The sequence below is a fragment of the Mytilus californianus genome, unplaced genomic scaffold (genome assembly GCF_021869535.1).
Source record: "Mytilus californianus isolate M0D057914Y unplaced genomic scaffold, xbMytCali1.0.p SCAF_9, whole genome shotgun sequence".
In the NCBI taxonomy this organism is placed as follows: Eukaryota; Metazoa; Mollusca; class Bivalvia; order Mytilida; family Mytilidae; genus Mytilus; species Mytilus californianus.
The window spans coordinates 12229236-12255424 of NW_026262745.1; the positions used below are offsets into that span (position 1 = coordinate 12229236).

Here is a 26189-nt window from a genome sequence, read left to right on the forward strand (position 1 = left end):
AAAGACTGAAATATAGGTGGTTGGAGCGGACTTTAATACTCTTCTAAATGCATCCATACATACAGTTACAAATTATATGTTTGTATTTTATTTTGTTTCTGAGGTGTAAATTTCAGATGTATATCAGATTTATATCAGAGTGACCTCGTTTTGGTAGGGGGTTGTCTAATGAAAGTACATTAATCTTTGCATAAAGTTATATTATTGGAGGCAATAAGTTTACTTTTTAGGTCTTATTTTAAAGGAGCATAACACATAAGATATACATGAACAAAAGAAAAAAAGCGACATCCGAAAATTAAAGAATAAAATAAGACACTTGTTATAAATGGTTGTCTAATCTGGTGGCGTGACGTTTTACCACGAATTTAAAAGTCTTTGTAAGAAATGCATTACATGTATAAATAGATGTACAAGTTATCAAACACTTAAGAGGACCGGCCGGGAATCACCGTTTTGATGTGTGAATTTATCTACAATAGTCTTCCTGGATTATTAGTATAGAATCCTATAAAACTGACAGGAACAACATATATATATATATATATATATATATATTCATATCCTCACATAGGAAGTCGCTACTATTGTTAATTCAGGTAAGTGAAATATGAGATGTTGCACTTATTACGGTTAAACCATGTTATTTGAGTATGTAGTTGTATTTAAATTATTTTTAGGAATGTCATGTCGTTATGTCTTTATGTTTTGACAAGTTTAGTATTCACCGTTAGTGGCTATTATTTCAAAACTAATGTATTGCATATTTTGGTCTGTAATTTACCTGATAGTACTTTAATGGAATTGTACAAGAAAAATTACAAGCTTGCAGACCCTGGTTTATTTAAAAGAATTTCCGTAAAATATTGCATTGAACACTACATTAATTGATATCATTATAATAATATTTTCCTTAATATTTGATAATATTTCCGGAATGATCTTTCTGGCCTTCAAAATGTTTTTGTGTCTAAATTTTTTATGGTACTAGTAGTTGGGTGTTTTCTGCTTCGTATCGATATATTATTCATTCAGTTAAGTAATTTGCAACTGATTTTTACAGTTAGTTTTTATGTTGTGCTGCTACACCACTGTCCCAGGTTAGGGAAGGATTGAGCGTTTAAAACATGCTTAACACCGGCACATTCTTTACATGACTGTCCAAAGTCAGGATCATGTTTTTCAGTGGTGTTTTAACAGGATAAGCGTCTACTGATTAATGAATCACCCGTCATGCATTTTAACAATCAGTTATACCCGAGGCTTCGTTAACTTTATAAATCATACTACTATAAGGGATCCAAAATCTTATACTTCAAAAACATATATAAAATATACGACATATAAATCTTCATTTGCTGTTTTTTTTCTCTGTTCATCGTGAGGTTGGCCAACACTGTAATTAGGATAACAAAATATGAGTACAAACTCATCAAAGATACCGGAAGTGTAAATTTGTACGCAGACGCGCGTTTCGTCTGCACTAGACTCATCAGTAACACTCTAATGAAAAGAGTGTAAAGCCCAAACCAAGTATGTAAGTGAAGAGCAATGAAGACTCTTTGCATCGGAAATAAACACATTTATTCTAAAACCAGTTGTTGGCATGATACAGGTTATGTTCTTCTCATATATTTTATGATGGTATGATACTAAACCCCTAACGGGAGGGATTGTGCTTGATTTTCATATGATGAAGACATAATCTCTCAATCAGTTTAATTGAGGTCTGAAGCTGGCATGTCAGTAACTGCTAGTAGTCCTTTGTTAATTTATGTATCATTGTCATTTTGCTTAGTTTCTTTTGTTACCTTTTCTGACATCGGACTCGGAATTCTTTTAAACTGAGTTTTACTGTGCGTATTGCTGTTTGTTTGTTTGTTCTACATTGGCTAGAGGTATAGGGGAGGGTTGAGATCTCACAAAACATGTTTAACCCCGCCGCATGTTTGCGCCTGTCCCAAGTCAGGAGCCTCTGGCCTTTGTTAGTCTTGTATGTTTTTTTAATTTTAGTTCATTTACATGTTTTGGAGTTTAGTATGACATCAATTTTTACTGAACTAGTACACATTTTTATTTAGGGGACCAGCTGAAGCCCGCCTCCGTCTGCGGGATATTCTCGCTAGGTTGAAGACTCATTGGTAGCCTTCGGCTATTTTCTGCTCTTTGGTCGTGTTGTTGTCTCTTTGACACATTCCCCATTTCCATTTTCCATTTTATTTTTTACAGAGTTTGTCTTTAGTGCCGAATTCAGACAATAGAGTGCCTCCCCTTGTTCTTATAATAAACAAGATAATGGAGTGTGTGTCCGAGCGAGAACTTCTCTATGTTCATTACTTTAGGAATATTTATCTAAACTCATATTTCACTATTCAGTCCCATTCTACTATTTAGTCAGACGTCAGACGCTACCCTGATATACCCTGTCTTTTGTTTTTGTCCTCTAGTTGTCTAGTTTACGTATTTTGTCGGGTACTTGATGACGGATAGCGTTTGACGTCCTTAGCCGAACAGTTTTATCTTTTTACTTTATTCAATTCCTGTGTTCTGGTTCATATTCTGGACGCCAGTCTTTGCTCCTTTCAATTGGAAATACGGATAACAAAAACAAAAAATGAAACTCAGAAATGGAAAAATACTAAATACCGAACTCGTTCAAAGGGTATCTTAACGTCTCAATCTTCAAAATCGATTATCTAAAAATACTAAATAATAAATAAAAAATAATAAAAATCGTGGTTACCCTTCTAGCGATAAGTGTCATGCTAAAAAATGACTTACATGACCCCGTCTTTCCACCAACAATACGGTAAGGTCCACGTTTAATGGTCGCACATTTTCCGTAAATTTTGAAACTGATATAAATTGAAAAACTAACAGTATTATCTATTTACTCACATGAAACAAACCAGGATGCGGTATTCAGTACGTAGGTGAAACTCAACGCTATTTATCTAAACGCACGCAAGAACACCTTTATCGTTTTAAAAGACCCCATAAATTCAAAAGTATCATTTATCAACACCTTAAGAAGCACAATCATTCCATTAAACATTTAACAGTTCAACCTTTAAAAGTAGTAAATAAGCAGCCTGGGGAATCTCATTCAAAGTTTGTACGATCACGGAAAATAATTGAATTAAATTGGATTAAAAAATTACAGACAGTCTAATCTCTCTGTCTTAATGATAATATCATGGGAATTGGTAATATATCAAGAACCGATTCTGTTAACATTTTGGATACAGTTTCTAAAACTCTTCGTAAAAACCGTTCTCATGGGCGTAGAATAAATCGCAATCGCAATCGTAACAACAATACAAATATTTCGGACCTAATTACTATTTCAAAAAACAACGGCAGACATTATCTGTAATCCAAGCTCTGTTCTTTACCTGATAATAAATTACATCAAATTCTAGAGGATTGCAACACAATTCCATATTGCAGTCCTAAGTACGAAATCGTCCAAATCATAATTGCATATTGTTATTCTAAACTGTTTACCAAAATTGATTGCCTTGAAGATCATAAAAAACATTTTAATAAAATCAAATATGTCGATAAAGGTTTTGATTTTGTAAATATTGCCGGTATTTTCAATGATCATTCTGTTAAAGAACAAATTCCTGGCTATTTTGATAATACTGAACTCCCTCTTATTTGTTATGTTTACAAAAATTCTAACCGGAAATATGTGTTTAATTATAGCGAAGTGTGTAAAAATGTTAGTATCAGTGACAATACACCTACGTCATGAAATTGCAGCATTTCCGAATACATCTATGGCCCCAATTCCCATGTTATAACAGCAGACCTTAACATCGTTCATGACCGAGAGTTGAAATCATTCCTAAGTAAAGGACCTAAATATCGTCCCCCGTCAATTATTAATTGGAATGAGTGTCGTAACATCATCCACGACTCACTCCGTACTTACTGCTCGAAATGGTTAAAACGAGAAAAAGCTGACTAAAAATCCTTAGATTCTTTTTTTAATTCAGTAATGAACATAGTTGATATTCGTATTAATTATTTTAAAAAACATTTTACTCCTAACAACAACCATAATAGCCCTATTTCTCGTATCAAACATAAGCTAAAAGAACTCGCCAAGGCTTTTGTGTTTGTCTCGGCTGATAAGGCTACTAATAGTATCATTATTTTTTTACGTAAATATTACATTGAGGTTCTGCAAAATGATATCACGAATTGACCAACATTCAAACTGACTCCAATTTCGGAAAATGACATCTGTAACAAACATAAACTTTTAGCTACTTCTTTACAAGAAAACCAAATACAATGAAAGTTCCAAATATGTACTGGCTTCCGAAGCTGCACAAAACACCTTACAAATATTGATTTATTTCGTCTTCAAGCCATTGTTCCACTACTAAGCTCTCTATTCTACTTACTAGTACACTTGGTACAATCAAAAATCTGGTAATAAATTGTTCAAGTAAGGCCTTTCAAAATAGTGGAATTTTTTACTTTTGGAGTGTTAAAAATTCGGAGGAAGTACTTGATAAATTGCATGCTTATATTGGTGATTTCGAATCTGTTCAAAGTTTTGATTTTTTTACCCTATATATCACTTTGCCTTATAATCTTATTAAGAAAAAATTCACACACCTAATCAAATGGGCATTTAAAAAGTCATAATGCGAATATATATGTTCTAACTCTTTTAGGTCATTTTTTAGTAACAACAGACAAAAGAACTATGTCAATTGGACCTGTTTTGATACGATTACTGCCCTTGAATTTTTACTAGATAACAGATTTGTTCGCTATGGAGATTCCGTATATCGTCAAGTTATCGGAATTCCAATGGGGACTAACTGTGCACCACTTATTGCGGACCTGTTTTGGTATTATTATGAGTTACAATTTATGACTAAAATCAGCAAAGACCCATCAAAACAACATCTGATACAAAAATTACATAACACTTTTAGATATTTGGATGATATATTAGCCCTCAATAATGACGACTTCAGTATGTACACTAAAGAGATTTATCCTGCTGAACTGACTTTAATTAAAGCTAATACTAACAATGAACACTGCCCTTTCCTGGATCTTGATATCTATATCTTTAACGGGAAGTTTAATACCAAAATTTATGATAAAAGAGATGATTTTTCATTTCCTATTGTTAATTATCCATTTTTAGATGGTGACGTTCCCTTGTCACCATCTTATGGTGTTTGTATATCTCAACGTTTTCGATTCGCTCGTATATGTAACAACGTATTTGATTCTAACGAAAGAAACCTCTGTATTACTGAAAAATTATTACACCAGGGTTTTTGAAAACTAGTAAAAACATTTACTAAATTTTATCATCGATACAAGGACATCATTCGTAAATATAAATCAACATGCAGACATCTTATACGTTCAGGTATTTCACATCCAATCTTTTATGGTAATATTCTATACAAAGCACAAAAATGTCGACATTCACCTCAACAGCTAACCAAACCTTTAAACAGACTTATTCAGAAGGGATATAGTTACGATAATGTTGTCAGGTCATTAAAGATGGCATATTTTGGTATTGATATTGATTCACTCATAGGGTCTTTGCATCGGAAATAAACACATTTATTCTAAAACTAGTTGTTTGCATGATACATGTTATGTTCTTCTCATATATTTTATGATGGTATGATACTAAACCCCTAACGGGAGAGATTGTGCTTGGTTTTCATATGATGAAGACATAATCTTTCAATCAGTTTAATTGAGGTCTGGAGCTGGCGTTTCAGTAACTACTAGTAGTCCTTTGTTAATTTATGTATTATTGTCATTTTGCTTAGTTTCTTTTGTTACCTATTCTGACATCGGACTCGGAATTCATTTAAACTGAGTTTTACTGTGCGTATTGTTGTGTGTTTGTTTATTCTACATTGGCTAGAGGTATAGGGGAGGGTTGAGATCTCACCAAACATGTTTAACCCCGCCGCATTTTTGCCATCTATGCTTGAGTTAGGAAATCTTTAATATTTCGAACAGTTAAATGTTTATAAACATAAATTTATTTACATTTAAATGGTAAAAAAGATCGCATATGTTTGCATCTTATTCTTTGTGGAGTGCGTGTTGCTCAATCTGTATTTTTCAAAGATGTGCTAGGAGACTGTTGTTTTTCTTTAAGGAGTAGATTCAGGTGCCATGTAAATACTTTTTTTGAAGAATTATAAGGATAATGTCAAAACATCGAAACGTACCACTGGATTTAAAGCAGTCAACAATCAATAAATCAATCATTCTTCTTTACGTAAAAACAATTCCCATATAAGTATTATAGTTTCGAGTATCAATGAAATACGGAATTCATTTGCAATTTTGTATACGGACATTAAACACTTTGATTGTGTTCTCTCATGTTAAAACAAAAATACCGAACTTCAAGGTAAATTTAAAAAGGAAAAGTCCATAAAAACTGAAAAAATTAAACGATATCAACCTACGGAACATGTGGAAAAAATCTGTCATATTCCTGACTTGGAACAAGAATTTTACAAGAACATGATAGGCTAAACCCAGTTTTATAGTAACTAAACCTCTAACTTGTATTACAGTTGTTAATAGTTCCGTTATATTGACAAAATTGGTTGAGCAACCAAAACAGACATTATAGGTTAATGTGACAATAATTGGGATCTAGCAACCAAAACTGTGTAAACATACATCACACACATACAACTCAACTGAAAAAAAAATTCGAACAAACATACAAATAAATCTAACAAAGACGCCAAACAATATGCTAGGCCAAATATACAGAAAAGATTACCTTAGCTGTATTTGGCAAAACTTTTAGGAATTTTTGGTCCTCAATGCTCTTCACCTTCGTACTTTATTTGGCCTTTTTAACTTTTTTTGATTCGAGCGTCACTGATGTGTCTTTTGTAGACGAAACGCGCGTCTGGTGCAAATACAAAATTTCAATCCTGGTATCTATGATGAGTTTATTATCTATTATGTAACACTATAATATTCAGATATTAACAAGATACATTATTCTGACACACCAATGATAAAAAAAAATTGGAATTACCCAGTAAAATTGTAAAGTAAGTAAAACTACATGTATTATATGTTTACCTTAATTTACATCAAATAACTTCAAGACTTAAGATATTTTAACTTTAAAATGTTCACTATAATCTATACGAACAAGACAAAATGAACTAGAAATGTACTTTCTGTATGATTATTACCTGGGATAAGTCATGCCTCAAGGAATCATTACAACAATGATCTACACAAAGGTAACCCACGGCTTCGTAATCTTGTGCATATGATTGTCCTTCAACGACAGTGTAAAAAAAATAGATTTTAAAAGTAAAAAATTGTTGAAATGTAAAATATAATTACTGCGTTTGAACGTATTAATTTTATAATTAACCATTGGATCCTATCTTTGGCAAAAGAAGTAATAAAATTTAACCAAAGTGAATAAGCATCGTCTAACGTTTGGTTAAAGGTAGTTATATTCCAATAATCCATACCTGCTGCCATTTTATAAGTGTAGGTACTTAGTATTTGAAAATTGAACAGTTCAACTAATTCACCAAAGAACACCTATACATATCTTGACATTTATATATTTGTCAAAGTGATTTGTGCAGACAGCCTAGTATTTTCACTTTAATATTTATACTTTTTTAAAGTATTTTTCATCATTATTGAATAATAAAGCATCATAAACAGGAGTGTACATCCATTTTACGATCATCTCGATCAAGGCTACAAGTAAAATATCGTGACCTCAAAACTTTTAATTCGAACACGAATATTCACCCGAAACGTTGTAGGTAATTCCCTACTCTAGTGACTATTTCATGACTTCAGACCTTAATACAGGTAAGTGGAACATGCGATGTTGCACGTTCTTTGTTGTTTTTACGTTGTTAGTTTCATTCGAAATATGATGTGGCGTCACGTAATTTTAATATTAGTGTTGATTTTTCGGGGTAAAAGGCAGGAGTTTCTTTTGCAAACAGAATTTTCATTTACTCTGTTGTTAGTTTTGATTATTAGTCCCATACCAACGAAGTCGAATCGGACTTTTGGTTTGCACTCTGTCAGTCTGTCTGTCTGTCCATCCATCAGTAACCCCACCACCCTTTTTTTTCAAAAATTCTGGGTCCCTCCTGTAGATTATTCATGTAAAACTTGGCACATATCATACCGTGTTGATTATTTAATGATAACATGGATAAGGTGAGGTGCATATTGAACTATTCATTTAAAACAATTTACTGTTGTATTAAAATTTTGTTCTCTTTGTTAAATTTTATGTCAAATGTCTTAATTAATAAAGGTATATCAGTATGTGTTTTGCTAGAACAGTACGCTTTTCATGGACAGAATTAAAAAGTTAGATTAATTCAAATCAGGCTATGCTTATAAATTAGTTGAAAAGCACAAAAATGTCAGTATTCACCTCAAAAGCTAACAAAACCTTTAAACAGACTTATTGAGAAGGGATATAGTTACGATACTGTTGTCAGGTCATTAAAGATTGCATATTTTGGCTTTAATATTGATTCACTTATAGGGTCTTTGCATCGGAATTAAACACATTTAATCTAAAACCAGTTGTTGGCATGACACTGGTTATGTTCTTCTCATATATTTTATGACGGTATAATACTCAACCGCTAACAGGAAGGATTGTGCCTGATATTCATATGATGAAGACATAATCTTTCAATCAGTTTAATTGAGGTCTGGAGCTGGCATGTCAGTAACTGCTAGTAGTCTGTTGTTATTTATGTATTATTGTCATTTTGTTTATTTTCTTTTGTTTCCTATTCTGACATCGGACTCGGACTTCTCCTATACTGAGTTTTATTGTGCGTACTGTTGTGCGTTTGTATTTTCTATATTGGCTAGAGGTATAGGGGGAGAGTCATGCCTCAAGGAATCATTACAACAATGATCTACACAAAGGTAACCCACGGCTTCGTAATCTTGTGCATATGATTGTCCTTCAACGACAGTGTAAAAAAAATAGATTTTAAAAGTAAAAAATTGTTGAAATGTAAAATATAATTACTGCGTTTGAACGTATTAATTTTATAATTAACCATTGGATCCTATCTTTGGCAAAAGAAGTAATAAAATTTAACCAAAGTGAATAAGCATCGTCTAACGTTTGGTTAAAGGTAGTTATATTCCAATAATCCATACCTGCTGCCATTTTATAAGTGTAGGTACTTAGTATTTGAAAATTGAACAGTTCAACTAATTCACCAAAGAACACCTATACATATCTTGACATTTATATATTTGTCAAAGTGATTTGTGCAGACAGCCTAGTATTTTCACTTTAATATTTATACTTTTTTAAAGTATTTTTCATCATTATTGAATAATAAAGCATCATAAACAGGAGTGTACATCCATTTTACGATCATCTCGATCAAGGCTACAAGTAAAATATCGTGACCTCAAAACTTTTAATTCGAACACGAATATTCACCCGAAACGTTGTAGGTAATTCCCTACTCTAGTGACTATTTCATGACTTCAGACCTTAATACAGGTAAGTGGAACATGCGATGTTGCACGTTCTTTGTTGTTTTTACGTTGTTAGTTTCATTCGAAATATGATGTGGCGTCACGTAATTTTAATATTAGTGTTGATAAGTTATATAATGTTTACCGTTAGATAATAAAGGTACGGAACGTTTTTTGATTGATATTAACTTACTATAGTAGAAACTGTCCCTATAGAAAAATAAAGAGGCTTGAAGAACTTACATTTAAATGGTAAAAAAGATCGCATATGTTTGCATCTTACTCTTAGTGGAGTGCGTGTTGCTCAATCTGTATTTTTCAAAGATGTGCTTGTAGACTGTTGTTTTTCTTTAAGGAGTAGATTCATGTGCCATGTAAATACTTTATTTGAAGATTTATAAGGATAATGTCAAATCGTCGAAAAGTACCACTGGGCTTTAAGCAGTCCTCAATCAATAAATCAATCATTCTTCTTTACGTTAAAACAATTCCCATATAAGTATTATAGTTTCGAGTGTCAATGAAATATGGAATTCATTTGCAATTTTGTATACAGACATTAAACACTTTGATTGTGTTCTCTCATGTAAAAACAAGTATACCGAACTTCAAGGTAAATTTAAAAAGGAAAAGTCCATAATAACTGAAAAAATTAAACGATATCAACCTACGGAACATGTGGAAAAATCTGTCATATTCCTGACTTGGTACAAGAATTTTACAAGAACATGATGGGCTAACCCAGTTTTATAGTAACTAAACCTCTAACTTGTATGACAGTTGTTTATAGTTCCGTTATATTGACAAAATTTGTTGAGCAACCAAAACAGACATTATAGGTTAATGTGACAATAATTGGGATCTAGCAACCAAAACTGTGTAAACATACATCACACACATACAACACAACTGAATAAAAAATTCGAACAAACATACAAATAAATCTAACAAAGACGCCAAACAATATGCTAGGCCAAATATACAGAATAGATTACCTTAGCTGTATTTGGCAAAACTTTTAGGAATTTTTGGTCCTCAATGCTCTTCACCTTCGTACTTTATTTGGCCTTTTCAACTTTTTTGTATTCAAGCGTCACTGATGTGTCTTTTGTAGACGAAACGCGCGTCTGACGCAAATACAAAATTTCAATCCTGGTATCTATGATGAGTTTATTATCTATTATGTAACACTATAATATTCAGATATTAACAAGATACATTATTCTGACACACCAATGATAAAAAAGAAATAGGAGTTACCCAGTAAAATTTTAAAGTAAGTCAAACTACATGTATTATATGTTTACCTTAATTTACATCAAATAACTTCAAGACTTAAGATATCTTAACTTTAAAATGTTCACTATAATCTATACGAACAAGACAAAATGCACTAGAAATGTACTTTCTGTATGATTATTACCTGGGATAAGTTATGCCTCAAGGAATTATTACAACTATTATCTACACAAAGGTAACCCACGGCATCCTATTGTCGTAAATGTCAATAATAATTAAATCTATTTGATTTAAATATATAACAAAAGAATGTTGTTATCGAAAACTGTAATTCTAGAATTTTACAAACAAATTTATTGCTATTTTCATTGTTGCAAATGCACGTCCGTTTTATTACCTGGGATAAGTTATGCCTCAAGGAATTATTACAACTATTATCTACACAAAGGTAACCCACGGCATCCTATTGTCGTAAATGTCAATAATAATTAAATCTATTTGATTAAAATATATAACAAAAGAATGTTGTTATCGAAAACTGTAATTCTAGAATTTTACAAACAAATTTATTGCTATTTTCATTGTTGCAAATGCACGTCCGTTTTGTGGTAATGGCATGTTCTTGCCGGCGTGAGAGGATAAACACAAGATAAATCACAATAATCGAACACGTGGGCTGCTTTTCATGAATACTGAAACAAAGATCGAAAAAATTAGAACACGATCTTCATTTTAGTATCTTATGAAGCAGTTTCACACTTGTTTTACACTAGAAAAGGACCCGGAAATATGCGTAAAATGTATGTAATATTTTGTAAACAAACAATGAATAATGAAGTAATTCTTCTTTAAGTTTCTAGCGATGCGATCCTTCGTTTATTGAAGATATATTTTACATCGTGTTAAAATGATCCCAGCACAAGAATGATTCACGACCATAAAATCATTTAAAAGTTATTTTTTTAACGGAAATGGAAAAAAAAAGCAAAAAACACGGACAAACATTATTAAATGTGTATTATAAATTATATAAAATTGAGAATGGAAACGGGGAAAATTATATGTCAGGACAACAATTCGATCAAATAGCAGAAGATGACCCGTGGCCACTATGGGTATAATGGGTCTTCAACACAGCGAGAAAATCCAGCCCCTGGAGGCAGGATCTTGCTAGCCCATAAACAATGATGTATTGTCCAGGGAAAATGGACGTCACACTTAACGCCAAAACATGTAAATGAACCAAAAAATAAATACACACAAGACTGAAAAAGACTAGAATTTCACGACTTGGGACAGGGTGAGGCGCAAACAATATTTCAGCGAGGTTAAACATGTTTTGTCAGATGTTAACCCTCCACTGTAACCAATGTGGAATAAGCAAAAACACAGCAATAATACCCACACTAAAATGAGTGATGCTCATTGTACAATGTACTTGTGGTAAATGTTATGACACATTATTTACAGACCACTCAGGGTCCAGGAGTAGTTTTCACATTAACATGGTTAATCTTACAACTAAGATCGATAGTACAATGTAATTCATAAACAATTCATATACGATCAATTTTAGTTGTGAGTTTTTTTAAAACCGACTCCTGGTGTGTTGACTAAATCACCATTTATTTGCAACTTGGCAGTTGTGTTATATATGAAAAAAGAAGATGTGGTATGATTGCCAATGAGACAACTCTCCACAAGACCAAATGACACAGAAATTAACAACTATAGGTCACTGTACGACCTTCAACAATGAGCAAAGCCCATACCGAAAATACAAAGTCAGCTATAAAAGGCCCAAAAATGACAAATGTAAAACAATCAAACGAGAAAATTAACGGCCTAATTTATGTACAAAAAATGAACCAATAACAAAAATGTGACACATCAACAAACGACAACCACTGAATTACAGGCTCCTGACTTGGGACAGGCACATACATACAGAATGTTGTCTACATAGACACCATAAGTAAATTAATACTAATGACTTTTTGATTTTTCGGGGAAAAAGGCAGGAGTTTCTTTTGCAAACAGAATTTTCATTTACTCTGTTGTTAGTTTTGATTATTAGTCCCATACCAACGAAGTCGAATCGGACTTTTGGTTTGCACTCTGTCAGTCTGTCTGTCTGTCCATCCATCAGTAACCCCACCACCCTTTTTTTTTCAAAAATTCTGGGTCCCTCCTGTAGATTATTCATGTAAAACTTGGCACATATCATACCGTGTTGATTATTTAATGATAACATGGATAAGGTGAGGTGCATATTGAACTATTCATTTAAAACAATTTACTGTTGTATTAAAATTTTGTTCTCTTTGTTAAATTTTATGTCAAATGTCTTAATTAATAAAGGTATATCAGTATGTGTTTTGCTAGAACAGTACGCTTTTCATGGACAGAATTAAAAAGTTAGATTAATTCAAATCAGGCTATGCTTATAAATTAGTTGAAAAGCACAAAAATGTCAGTATTCACCTCAAAAGCTAACAAAACCTTTAAACAGACTTATTGAGAAGGGATATAGTTACGATACTGTTGTCAGGTCATTAAAGATTGCATATTTTGGCTTTAATATTGATTCACTTATAGGGTCTTTGCATCGGAATTAAACACATTTAATCTAAAACCAGTTGTTGGCATGACACGGGTTATGTTCTTCTCATATATTTTATGACGGTATAATACTCAACCGCTAACAGGAAGGATTGTGCCTGATATTCATATGATGAAGACATAATCTTTCAATCAGTTTAATTGAGGTCTGGAGCTGGCATGTCAGTAACTGCTAGTAGTCTGTTGTTATTTATGTATTATTGTCATTTTGTTTATTTTCTTTTGTTTCCTATTCTGACATCGGACTCGGACTTCTCCTATACTGAGTTTTATTGTGCGTACTGTTGTGCGTTTGTATTTTCTATATTGGCTAGAGGTATAGGGGGAGGGTTGAGATCTCAAAAAACATGTTTAACCCCGCCGCATTTTTGCGCCTGTCCCAAGTCAGGAGCCTCTGGCCTTTGTTAGTCTTGTATCATTTTTAATTTTAGTTTCCTGTGTATAATTTGGAGTTTAGTATGACGTCCATTATCACTGAACTAGTATACATATTTGTTTAGGGACCAGCTGAAGGACGCCTCCGGGTGCAGGAGTTTCTCGCTGCATTGAAGACCCATTGGTTGCTTTCGGCTGTTGTCTGCTCTATGGTCGGGTTGTTGTCTCTTTGACACATTCCCCATTTCCATTTTCAATTTTAGTTGGACTTGAAAAAGGGGGGTACATGTAATAGTTCTTATAATTATTTTCACAGTGGCAAAATGTAAAAGGTTATTCATGTTATTTTATTGATTCGTTATTTTTATAATTTCTTTATTACATACAAAGGAATGTACATTTTTTGTATTTTTTAACATATGGGAAGTGAACGTCCATGTTTTGAGTTAGAGCTGGTAGATATTCTATGATTTTAATATATATTTTTGTCTAAAAGTAGAACATTATAAAAAAAAAAAAAGATGTGGTATGATATAAAACAAAAGAACAAATGACACAGAAATTAACAACAATAGGTCACTGTACCGCATTCGACAATGAGCAAAGCCCATACCACATAGTCAGCTTTAAAAGGCCTGTAAAAATTTAATTGAGAAAGTGCAAGTCTAGTGTGTCTTTTTATATTTTCATTTACCAGGTATTGTCTGAAAGAAATGCAGGTAACAAAATGTTACTAATATGTTTCCAGGATTTCGAAAAAAGGGGCAAAAGGCTTCCCAAACCAGGCAACGGTTGAAGTGGGACATGTAAAAAGGCTATGAATTAACCATTTATGTACATCCCTTAAATCCATCTCTTTAAAATAATGAAATAATTTTATTTTCAAACTGAATAGACATTTTTTATAGACTTTGCATGACCTTAGACATGTTAGATTAGGAAATTATAAAAGAGTTGACAAAGTTAATATACAATCTTTATTAAAGACAATACTGATACATGTATATCCATTTTAATCATGTAGCTTAGGTAGTTTATTTTTTACATTTATTTATTTAACAATGTTAAATGCCCTAATATATTATGTAGCATGTATGTAAAGCAATTCAATGAAGAATCATTCAGTGTATCAAGGATTCAAGATGTATTACAATTATTCAAAATTTAAATTAATGTGTGCCTGAAAAATACAAGATTATCAAAAGAAGGTGGCTTTACATGCATGATGCATGACATAAAAATGTCTTTTTTCTACCAATTTAAAATTTTTAGGTTTTTTATTTCTTCCACATGAGTATAAAACGTGCTTGACCATGTATAATTGAATAGAAAAAAAACAACAGTGCAAGAGCTGTATAGCCAGTCAAGGTCGTTAAAAACTCCCATCATCATCATGATTGAAAAAAGTTATTTGGTCAATTTAGGCAATAACGCATATTTACACATAAAAATTAATACAGAAGCTATAGGAAATAGATTGTTTTTGCATATGTTAAGAAGTACAATGTATGCTGATGCAATATATTTTTCAATTTTTAGTGGACAACTTGCGTGTAATTTTAGTCCCAATTGTCATACACATGTTCCTTGTATTTGGTGAACTTACTATCCTACCAAAGAAAATAAAGGTAGTATATGAAATGAAACAGGTACACTTATCAAAATAATTTACTGTTGAGAACTTTATAAATCTCAAAAACACTGTTTTAGCATATAAAACATGTGTACACTTAAATTAATTGTAAGAGGGAGGAAGGGGGGGGGACAAGTATTTGCATAACTGATTATACAGAACAGGATTTTTAAAAATTGGCACACTGTGAAAAGAAAATCATAAGGTTATATGAATAGAATAAACCTGTGAGGTTGGCCTGCTTACTACTCAAACCATGCTTTTCAACACTTTTAAATTAGTTAATTTTTTGGGGGAATTTATTGAATCTAAACAAGTAATTTATGGGAACTGAAATTTGATCATAAATGAGTACTTTTGTCACAATACTGCATGTTGTTATTTATATTTATTTGAAAAAGTTACCAAGATTGGATTTTATTATGCCCTGCAACAAATGTGGATGGATTATATAGATTGATACTAGTATACCTTTGTCAGTCCATAAGTATGTACATCCCTTTCCAGTAAAGTTTTGCATTTATCTCTATTTCTGAGAAACTAATGGTAATATATCAGTGATATTTTTTTCTCCACGGACATCTTGTATGCTAGTAGTACTATACATTACTTGAGTCATTTTGACCTACATTTGTTGCTTTTGTGTCTTTGGTTAAGTCTTGTGTTTAGGTTTATTTCACAGAAACCTATTGTGATATATCATCACCACAGTATTCTTTTATGATACCACACAGGTCATCAACAATTTTATTACTGTGACCTACATTTAATGGCAGGACATCCTGTGTCTTATAGACACATTTTCTATTTAATACAAATCTAATAACACACTATTTAACCTGAAATTTTTTATGTATGTAATTTCAAAAGCATAAAACGGATAAATTGACAGATATAAAAAAGGATTAAATGGCGGGTGTATCAGGTTCAACTATCTCATGTATTAATTTTTATACATACACAAGTACTAGGAAATGAAAGAAGAATTTGTCCATGTCAAACTAGATATGCTCCTGTAATAATTCCATTATACAACAAACATAGAGGCTGTCCTGTGTGCTATATTTGTCAGCATTGTGTTTAAAATTTCAAATATATATAAAAAGGTGGGATATACGGGGCATGATTGCCACTGAGAAAACTTGCCACCAGAGACCAAAAGAGATAGAAGTTAAGAGCTATATGTCCCCCTATGGCCTTCAACAATGAGCCGACTGCATACCGTTCGGCAAGCTATAAAACCAAATGACAAATGTAAGGCATTTCAAACATGTCAAAACAGCCTGATTTATGTACAAAACACCAATAAAATAAAAATACCTTGCAAAGTTTCATCAAAATTGGAATACTAATGTTAGAGGTCCCTGAGGTGGGATATTTATTGCAGATGAGGGATTGTCTTGTAAATTGAAAAATCAGTTTAAGTCAGGTGTCTGAGTGAGTCTCTAGGTTTCATAAAAAAGGCAAGTTTTATTACAATCAAGCAAGAAATACTAAAATTATCATCTGAAACCAGTGGTATTAAACAAGTGAACGGGCAGACAAACTAAGAACTATTTGCCTCAGGGATTCCACAGTCCATATAAATATGCAGGTTCTAAAAACAAAAACACCCCTGTTGTAATAGATACTGCCTGTTCATTTTTCAAATTGGTTGGTATTGAATTTGAACTGAAAATTTAAAAAAATCCCAAATATTAGTGATTTTCCATTTTGACTGCTGGTTGCCATGGCAACCAATATGCAAATCAACTGTTTGGAAATATTATATATATTATATATGGTCTTACATGTATAGAAGGTATAACAAGTTTGTATAACCAGGTCTTTCTATATCTGGTCTCAAAATTAGAAAAATGTGTAAAAGACAGAGTTATCTCTCTTTTTAAAAAAATGCTCATTATTTTTAATGATGTACATTTTTTGTCTTAACTAGACGGTGACTTGTTGATTTTATTTTTTTATCATTTAAAAAGACTATTTCAGCAACTGAAAATACACAAACATTAAAAAATCTTATATTAGGTTTCATGAGAAATTCTTCAAAAAAGATGGCTATGCATTCATTTCCCTATCATTTCTATAGTAATCTTGAATGAAAACCAATAAACTTGAACCCTTCAAAAAAATTTAACTAGACGGTGAACCCATTTTTTTATTTTTATTTTCCACTTAATATATGATAAAGTTCATTTATAAAAAGTATTAGCCAAATCCTATATTAGATATTTATACCACCCAGCCACCTTAAAAGTAAAACAATTGTTGAAATGTAAAATATAATTACTACGTTTGAACGTATTAGGGTTATAATTAACCATCGGATCCTATCTTTGGCAAAAGAAATCATCAAATTTAACCAAAGTGAATAAGCATCGTCGAACGTTTGGTAAAAGGTAGTTACATTCCAATAATCCATACCTGCTTCCATTTTATAAGTGTAGGTTCTCAGTATTTGAAAATTGAACAGTTCAACTAATTCACCAAAGAACATCTAAACATATCTAGACATTTATATATTTGTCAAAGTGATTTGTGCAGACAGCCTAGTAATTTCACTTTAATATTTATACTTTTTTAAAGTGCCTTTCATCATTATTGAATAATAAAGCATCATAAACAGGAGTATACATTGTACATCCATTTTACGATCATCTCGATCAAGGCTACCAGTAAAATATCGTGACCTCAAAACCTTTAATTCGAACACGAATATTCACCCGAAACATTGTAGGTAATTCCCTACTCTAGTGACTATTTCATGACTTCAGACCTTAATACAGGTAAGTGGAACATGCGATGTATCACGTTCTTTGTTGTTTTTACGTTGTTAGTTTCATTCGAAATATGATGTGGCGTCACGTAATTTTAATATTAGTGTTGATAAGTTATATAATGTTTATCGTTAGATAATAAAGGTACGGAACGTTTTTTGCTTGATATTAACTTACTATAGTAGAAACCGTCCCTATAGAAAAATAAAGAGGCTTGAAGAACTTACATTTTCTACTATTCAAACATAGTATTCATCGAATATAGAACAATACATCACATTTTATAAATATAATCATAAAAAATTCTTCTTAAGGTATATGCAACTAAATCACTTTTGTAACAACAATAATAAAAATTAGTGCGTAGAACAATCATTAATTTCAATATTCTTCTTTCTATCATTATAACTCTTGTTATTAAAAAGGGAGACAGAAAGATGTCATTTCATGAAATAGTAGTCGGGATTAATATCAATCGTCTGATTTTTTACTATTTAGTTTGCAATAAGTTTAAAAAGAAACATACTTTGTTTGAGTAGACGGTTTATTCCTAATTAAACTGATATTCTCTGGGTTATTTTTTTTTTTTTTTTTTCACCGTGTGTTTCGCGATATTTTTATAAGGTAAGCATAAACGAATATAAACCGTATTTATGTTTTTCGTGAAAGGCGGGGAAAGTATACACCAAATCATGCTAATATGGCATTTATTTATTTATTATACAAGTTTGTGTTGATTCAGCTCCATACTAGAACAATAATTCAGCAAGGAGCGGTGCACAATTTATGGTCTTTAGAATGAATATTATTGTCAGCAAACATTTCAGTCAAAAGATAATAAAATATATAAATGAAGTTGACTTGGGTCTTTGCTTTGATAAGCTTATCAGTAAACTATCATTGCCTTAATATATCCCCACCCCTTCACCTCCTCCCCTAAATTAGAAATGTGTTCGATTAACTGCTCAAAAGGAATACATTTTTTATTAGCGTTGAAATAGCCCCAATTAACTGCAATTACTCTTAGGTCGGTAATTTTTGTCTGTTGTCACTTTGTTAGTGGTTTTTTTTTTTTGTGCTATGTGTCGATCTGATGAGTTAAGCCATTTTACAGTTTTTTTTACGTTGTGTTAATACACCACTGTCCCAGGTTATAGAGGGTTGACGGTTGCATACATGTTTAACCACGCAATATACTGTATATGCATATCCCAGTTATGAACCTGTATTTCAGTAGTTGTTGGTGGTTGCTGTTTATCATATTTGTTTCTTGTTTATTGTTTTGCAAATTAATCAGGCCGATCTTTTTCTAGATTTAATTGTTTTACAGTTTGTCTTGTTGGGGTTTTTTAAAGCTTACTATTCTCTTTTTTTTTCTTTTTTGCTCATTTTTGGACATCTACAATATTTGGTCTCTTGTTGGTAGTTAGCACTTGGGCAGTTCTATCAAATCTTATTGTTTTTACACAATGCCAACCTTTTCGCATAGGTAGCATGTGATTCATAGAAAGAAACAGAGTTACATTTTAGGTAAATAATGTTTTATTTGTAGAGTTGTGACTATAAAGAAGTATTTACTCGAGTTGTGTAAAAAAAGAAAGTCAGAAATGAATCAATCAATTTTTTAAATGTTAGTTGTTCCACCGTAATATGAGTTTATCTATCCCAACAAACTTGTAATAAATGAAACACAGATACAGTTAATGTTGCGTCATATTTTGATTTGCACCGGGACGGTCGGTTGAGACCAAAACTTTAGACAAAAAGGAAAAAGATAATGAAAAGCTGACGCTTCGTATTTGATTGTGCCTTCAATTGTTTAGATTCGAGTGTCACTGATGAGTTTTATTTAGACGAAAGTCTGTCGTAACAAATAATAAACCTTGTAGGTGTGATGTTTTTTCCTATCATAATTTCGTTGATAGATGGTTGCTGCTTACAAGTTAAGCTATTAAACACGGGGTTCTTAGTGGAAAAAGAGAAGTTATCCCTTCGAAAGTTTTTAGAGCGTGGTCTGCTCACCCTTCCAGAGTACCTGAAATTACTTACAATTTTGATAGGGCTCGTGTTGCTCAGTCTTTAGTTTTGTATGCAGTGTTTCGTTGACTTGTTTGTCTTTTTGTCATCTTTTGGTTTTTTGCCCTGTAGTTGTCAGTTTATCTTCAACTTAGGGGTAGTGAAAGACTTCTTGATATCTGCCGCCTCTTTTTTTATTTGGGTATTATTGAAATACACTATTGATGCCCTTGTAATAATTTCCCTTCCTGGAACCATTAAAAAGAAATATTAGACAAACGCTGCATTGAAGACCTGTTGGTGACCTTCTGCTGTTGTCTGTTCTATGGTCGGGTTGTTGTCTCTTTGACACATTCCCCATTTCCATTCTCAATTTTATAATTTTCTTTAAACGCAAATATTTGATGAAACGCAAATTCCATAAACATAAGACTGGTTCATTCTTCACGAAGAGAAAAAAAAATGAATGACTGATCCCTGTTAAAGCAATCTTTTTTGCAAGGTCGGTTAAACTTGTAATACATTATAACGCAACTGAATAGTACCGAATAAATGTACTTAAAAAATTTAAAGAGTATAAAATAAGTGGTTTTAGATCAATCTTGACATCGTTACGTAATCATATAAAAATATAAAGATGTAGAATTTTTCAATTTGTCACTTTCAGTTGTGTAGCAGGTTAAAAGCACATTTAAAATGTGTAGCAAAATGCAACCTTCTATATATTTACAAGGAAACAAAATCCACTTGAAACGACTTCAAAACGTTTCACCATGGCATACCAAAGTTCATATTTAATCTTGACTACAAAGGAAGCTAAGTAAATAAGATAGGATATACAATATATATATATCATGAGTTAGATTACTGTTTAGTACATGTTATAAAAAATCTAGTCATACATGTTTAATTTTTAAAACTGTAATTTCATCACTGCATTCTTCGACAAAAATATATTGTGCTAACTACTATAAACATCTATTAAGGTGAATAAAAATATACAAGGCGGACATGGTACGCAGATAGTCAATTTCTATAGATTGCATCTCTGTAAACTAAACAGAAACTGGTTCTTGGAAGAAATTTTCCAAAAAGAACACATCTTTGCATCGGCACAAAACACATTTATTTAAAAACCAGTTGTTGGCATGACACGGGTTATGTTCTTCTCATATATGTTATGATGGTATGATACTAAACCCCTAACGGGAAGGATTGTGCCTGATATTCATATGATGAAGACATAATCTTTCAATCAGTTTAATTGAAGTCTGGAGCTGGCATGTCAGTTAACTGCTAGTAGTCTGTTGTTATTTATGTATTATTGTCATTTTGTTTATTTTCTTTGGTTACATCTTCTGACATCAGACTCGGACTTCTCTTGAACTGAATTTTAATGTGCGTATTGTTATGCGTTTACTTTTCTACATTGGCTAGAGGTATAGGGGGAGGGTTGAGATCTCATAAACATGTTTAACCCCGCCGCATTTTTGCGCCTGTCCCAAGTCAGGAGCCTCTGGCCTTTGTCAGTCTTGTATTATTTTTAATTTTAGTTTCTTGTGTACAATTTGGAGTTTAGTATAGCGGTCATTATCACTGAACTAGTATATATATTTGTTTAGGGGCCAGCTGAAGGACGCCTCCGGGTGCGGGAATTTCTCGCTGCATTGAAGACCTGTTGGTGACCTTCTGTGGTTGTCTGTTCTATTGTCGGGTTGTTGTCTCTTTGACACATTCCCCATTTCCATTCTCAGTTTTACATAATGTAATTATATTTTGGCAAGGACAATTACACCAACTGGTTTTAAACTTCATACATTTTTATAAATCCAATTCAATTATATATCTTAATTAATAGCCATGCCCAAACAAATATTTCAGAAACACTGAATTAAATTTATATTTTCATTAGATATAAGTTATGTCCCATTCCAGAAGCTAATATAGGTTTGCTGTGATAAGAGCTTGGGTAACAAAGAGTCTTAATATGCAATTATTGATTAGAAATGTTTACTTTAACATACAATCATTCTTAATTAGTTACATACATAAGGATAGTAAAGATACCTTCTGTAGTTGAACTATCTATATAGATAAAATATGTACATAGAAAAGATATAAAATGTGCGATATTTGCATCACACTATTGCTCTTCACTGCAGCAAACCAAACTTACTTTACATGTAGAAAAACTGTAAAAACAAAATTGACAAAGTCACACTTTCGGAATCAATTTAGTGGGTAGACATGGTTTAACTCTTTTAATAGTCAGCTTCATCCATGCCTTCAAGCATTCATGTGGAATGAAATTAAATCAATCTGTTTTACTAAGAAGCTTAGAAAATATCAATGAAAATGGTTGAAATAAACATACCAGTGATTTTAAAGAATTATTTCCCTTAGTAATGTCTTTCAACGACAAAATTGACATACATTTTCAGATAATCAAAATTTTATGACCGATGCATTATTTCACGTTAGACTAACTCGTAATCGTCAATTCGTCCTTGGCTTTCAAATATTCGGCTTTGGGCGTTCCTGGTGAAAGTAAATCCAGAAAAGCACTTCGGACGCATAAAATTAATTAAGTGTTGGTTCCATCTGTTACACCAATGGGTCGACACCGCTGCTGGTGGACTATCAATCCCCAGGGTATCACCAACTTAATAGTCAGTACTCGTTACTGACATGATTTGTAACAAACCTTTTTAAAACTGTTTGTTTGTAAATTCAGAATCAGAAAGAAATTAAGAACAGAACTCCCTCAGGCAAAGTTGACCTTTGATTGTTTTGGGCTAATTGTTTGGGTCCTCTTTGGTCCTATAGCTCTTCAACTGGTTTGGTTTTCATACATCCTTGGATTTCAAATGTTGTTTTCATTATTTGTTCATCTCTACAAATTGTTGTCATTTGGTCTGTGTTAAAATTTCTTTTTTAAATTTCTTTTTGCAGGTAAAAATGCCAGGAGAACAGCTGACCTGTGTTTGGCAGGCTATATATTCCCTCGATCGTCTCAACAGTGTAAACATAAATAAAGATGCATTGAAATTGTTTCTCACAAATGCTGCTCTATACGAATCAATCCAATTTTCTGAGCGCACATTTTCCGACACGTTTTCAGAGGCGACTGTAAAGTTCAATGATTTCAAAGAGTACGTAAAAAAACATCTACGGGAAAACGGGGTTGCCTATTCGAAAACTTGCAGTGATTTGGAGGAATTGAGTTGGAACAACCTTAAGTCTGGAATGAAAAGTAATCTTGAGACAGGAGACGTTTACAAACTATGGCGCATTTCTAATCGTCTGATGAAGGAAGACAGCTACCCACCTGTGATCTTCCGCGAGGAGGCAAGTTGGCTTTTAGAGAAAGTGCTGTCTAATCTAGAGCATAATCTCAAATCTTCAGATGATGCCTTTAGGCAAGACAAATTTACTTTCCAAGAAATGTTATCAATTATGGAGGATTTTGCCTTTTCCGACAAATCACAGCAACAAATAACCACGTGTATCGACGATCTCTACATGTGGTTGGTCGTAGAGGTAATGAAGAAAGGCAAAGTACACAAGCGTACTAAGAAGCAGGCAAATTGGACAAATTGGGTAAAACGTTGGTGTGTTTTGACACCTCAGTATCTTCGATACTATGGTACGGATGCTAAAGCTTTAACAAGAGTACCCAAAAAAGCTGAATCCAACCAAAAAGGCGAATTTACGTTTACTAAGAATACTAAACTAGAAAGCCTTGAAGGGTACAGTGGTGTATTGAAACATTTTCAAGGCAGGTTTAGGCTCGCGAATGTCCCAGTTCTAGAAATGGAGATTGCTGTCGATGACGAAAATGAGAAACGGGCCTGGTTATCTGACCTAGAGGAAATAATTCAGTGCTTGAGAGATAATACAACACCTGTTCAAAAACTCCTTAAGGAAAGGCATTTGAAAAGTATGGCAGCAAGGGAAAAGAAAGATAGTTTGAATAAACAAGTAGAAGATATCGAATCTGCTCTAAATAAAACAAAGCTCCGGGCAGAGAGGCAGTCTAAAAAGCAAGTTTTCGATGACACATCCAGAAAGGTTGTTAAACCATTAACGACAGAAAAACCGAAAGACAAAATACAAACAAAGCGTCCTTCCTTGGAAAAAGAAAGTGAAGAAAAGATAAAGGCGATGTTTATGAAAATTGACACAAATGGAAACGGATTATTGGATAAAAATGAATTTGCAAACTTCTTAAAGGGTCTTGGATTAAACATGTCGGAAAAAGAAAGCAATCTTATTTTTAAATCTGTAGATACAAATAAAAGTGAACAGATTACATTCGAACAATTCAAAAACTACTTTTGTTTATATATCATGAACGAAACTGAAACTGCAGAATGCGTGAATGCAATGCGAAAGGCATTTTTGGAGGCTGATCGTGATGGATCAGGAACTTTGAACTTCCGGGAATTTACGGAATTTGTTTGGGAAAAGAACAGATCCGCGAGAATGACAAAAATTTTGAAGTCTTTCGCTAACATTACTACTGACGAAATATCGTTTAATGATTTTGAAAAGTTGGTTTCAGGCAGTGGAGCAGAGGTTCTTGTGCCAATATTGGAAGAGGAAATAGAACAAGGTACTGATTCAACTCTAGATGATTTTGAAGGCAGCCTTCAGAAAGTCTATAAGGACACAGAGGCAGATGAACTAGCTACCTATATTAGACAACGATGGGATAAATTTGCTACATTCCGAAGGGCTGGACAGACAGGTTCTGTTGTTATGACTGGTGGACACGGAATGGTAGCAGATATTGTTCCAGGAGAGTATAGCTTGATTGACCTTGCTTGTTTCAGTGATCTGCCTCCATTGGTACCAAAGCATGCGGTCGTAAAAGACACACGATGGTTATCAAGTACAATACCCGGAAAATCAGGAAAGTTGATATTTCCACTTGAATATGACAAACAAGTACCAATCGAACAGGCCACATCGGAACTTTTGCGGTATTATGGCTGCAGTTTTGCCGATAGTCAGCAAGAAAAAATATCTTTGCTCTTCCGCCACGGAATCCAGGATTTCACTTATGAAAACGGATACTTGGAAAAGTATGTAACGGCTACAAATGGTGGAGCAGGAGTTGAAAAGCATGATTTCTCACACTTAGATTGTCCCTTGTCAGAAGATTCGGGCTTTTTTATCCTTGCAAAATTCATGGACAACGGCGACTTCCACATAACAGCCTTTCGACTTCCTGTACGTCATACACTGTATGTACCCGGAGGAGTAATTCATTGTAACGACTACCTCAAAGGGACATGGAGAACAATGCTGTCAGATGAAACAGAAATTGATCACGTGCATCTCACACACGTCGTACAAGAAGGACAAGAAGAAAAGTTTAGATTCCAGTTTACCTAACTGCATATTCCGATCAAATTACTTTGATTTTAAATTGTATATAATCAGTTAATGAAATTTATTTTATTTAAGGCGGTCTCTGTAATTTATAAATAACGAATTTTGAAATTGCTTTAAAATTATAAATAGCCAGTTAACGCTTTCACATACACTTGTTCGAATTGAATGAAATTCATCTATACAGAGTTTTCATTGAAATGATGAAACTTTGATCATATATGATTGCTAAAAATATTTGCTTTGTTGCATGCATGAAAGGTGAAATGATATAGGGTTCGATTCTCTTCTAACAGTTATAACTAATCATTTGCTTTATAATTACAGTATACAATAGTTGTATACAGTAAACAATTATATAGTTGAAAAATATATTATCGTGCAAATATTCATAACCCTTATATTTAAAGTATTAAAATCAGGAATAATTGTGATTTGAAACAGATACTTGGTGTCTTAGTTAGACAATTGACCAATATTCTGTAACAAAGTGGATTAAAAAGTACTCATTCTATTATATTGCATCTAGTTTAGTTGTTTTAGATTATTTCTGCAGCGAACTGTTATAATATAAATGTTTTCAAACAAAC

General features: G+C 32.7%; 1 protein-coding gene across 1 annotated transcript; it reads left to right on the forward strand.

The window, feature by feature from the left end:
- LOC127716545 (uncharacterized) lies at nucleotides 1-26189 on the forward strand. Its single transcript, XM_052222768.1, has 2 exons — nucleotides 1-599; nucleotides 23155-26189. Exon 2 carries the CDS (start codon nucleotides 23161-23163, stop codon nucleotides 25600-25602), a length of 2442 nt encoding a protein of 813 aa, XP_052078728.1. The 5' UTR covers nucleotides 1-599; nucleotides 23155-23160; the 3' UTR covers nucleotides 25603-26189.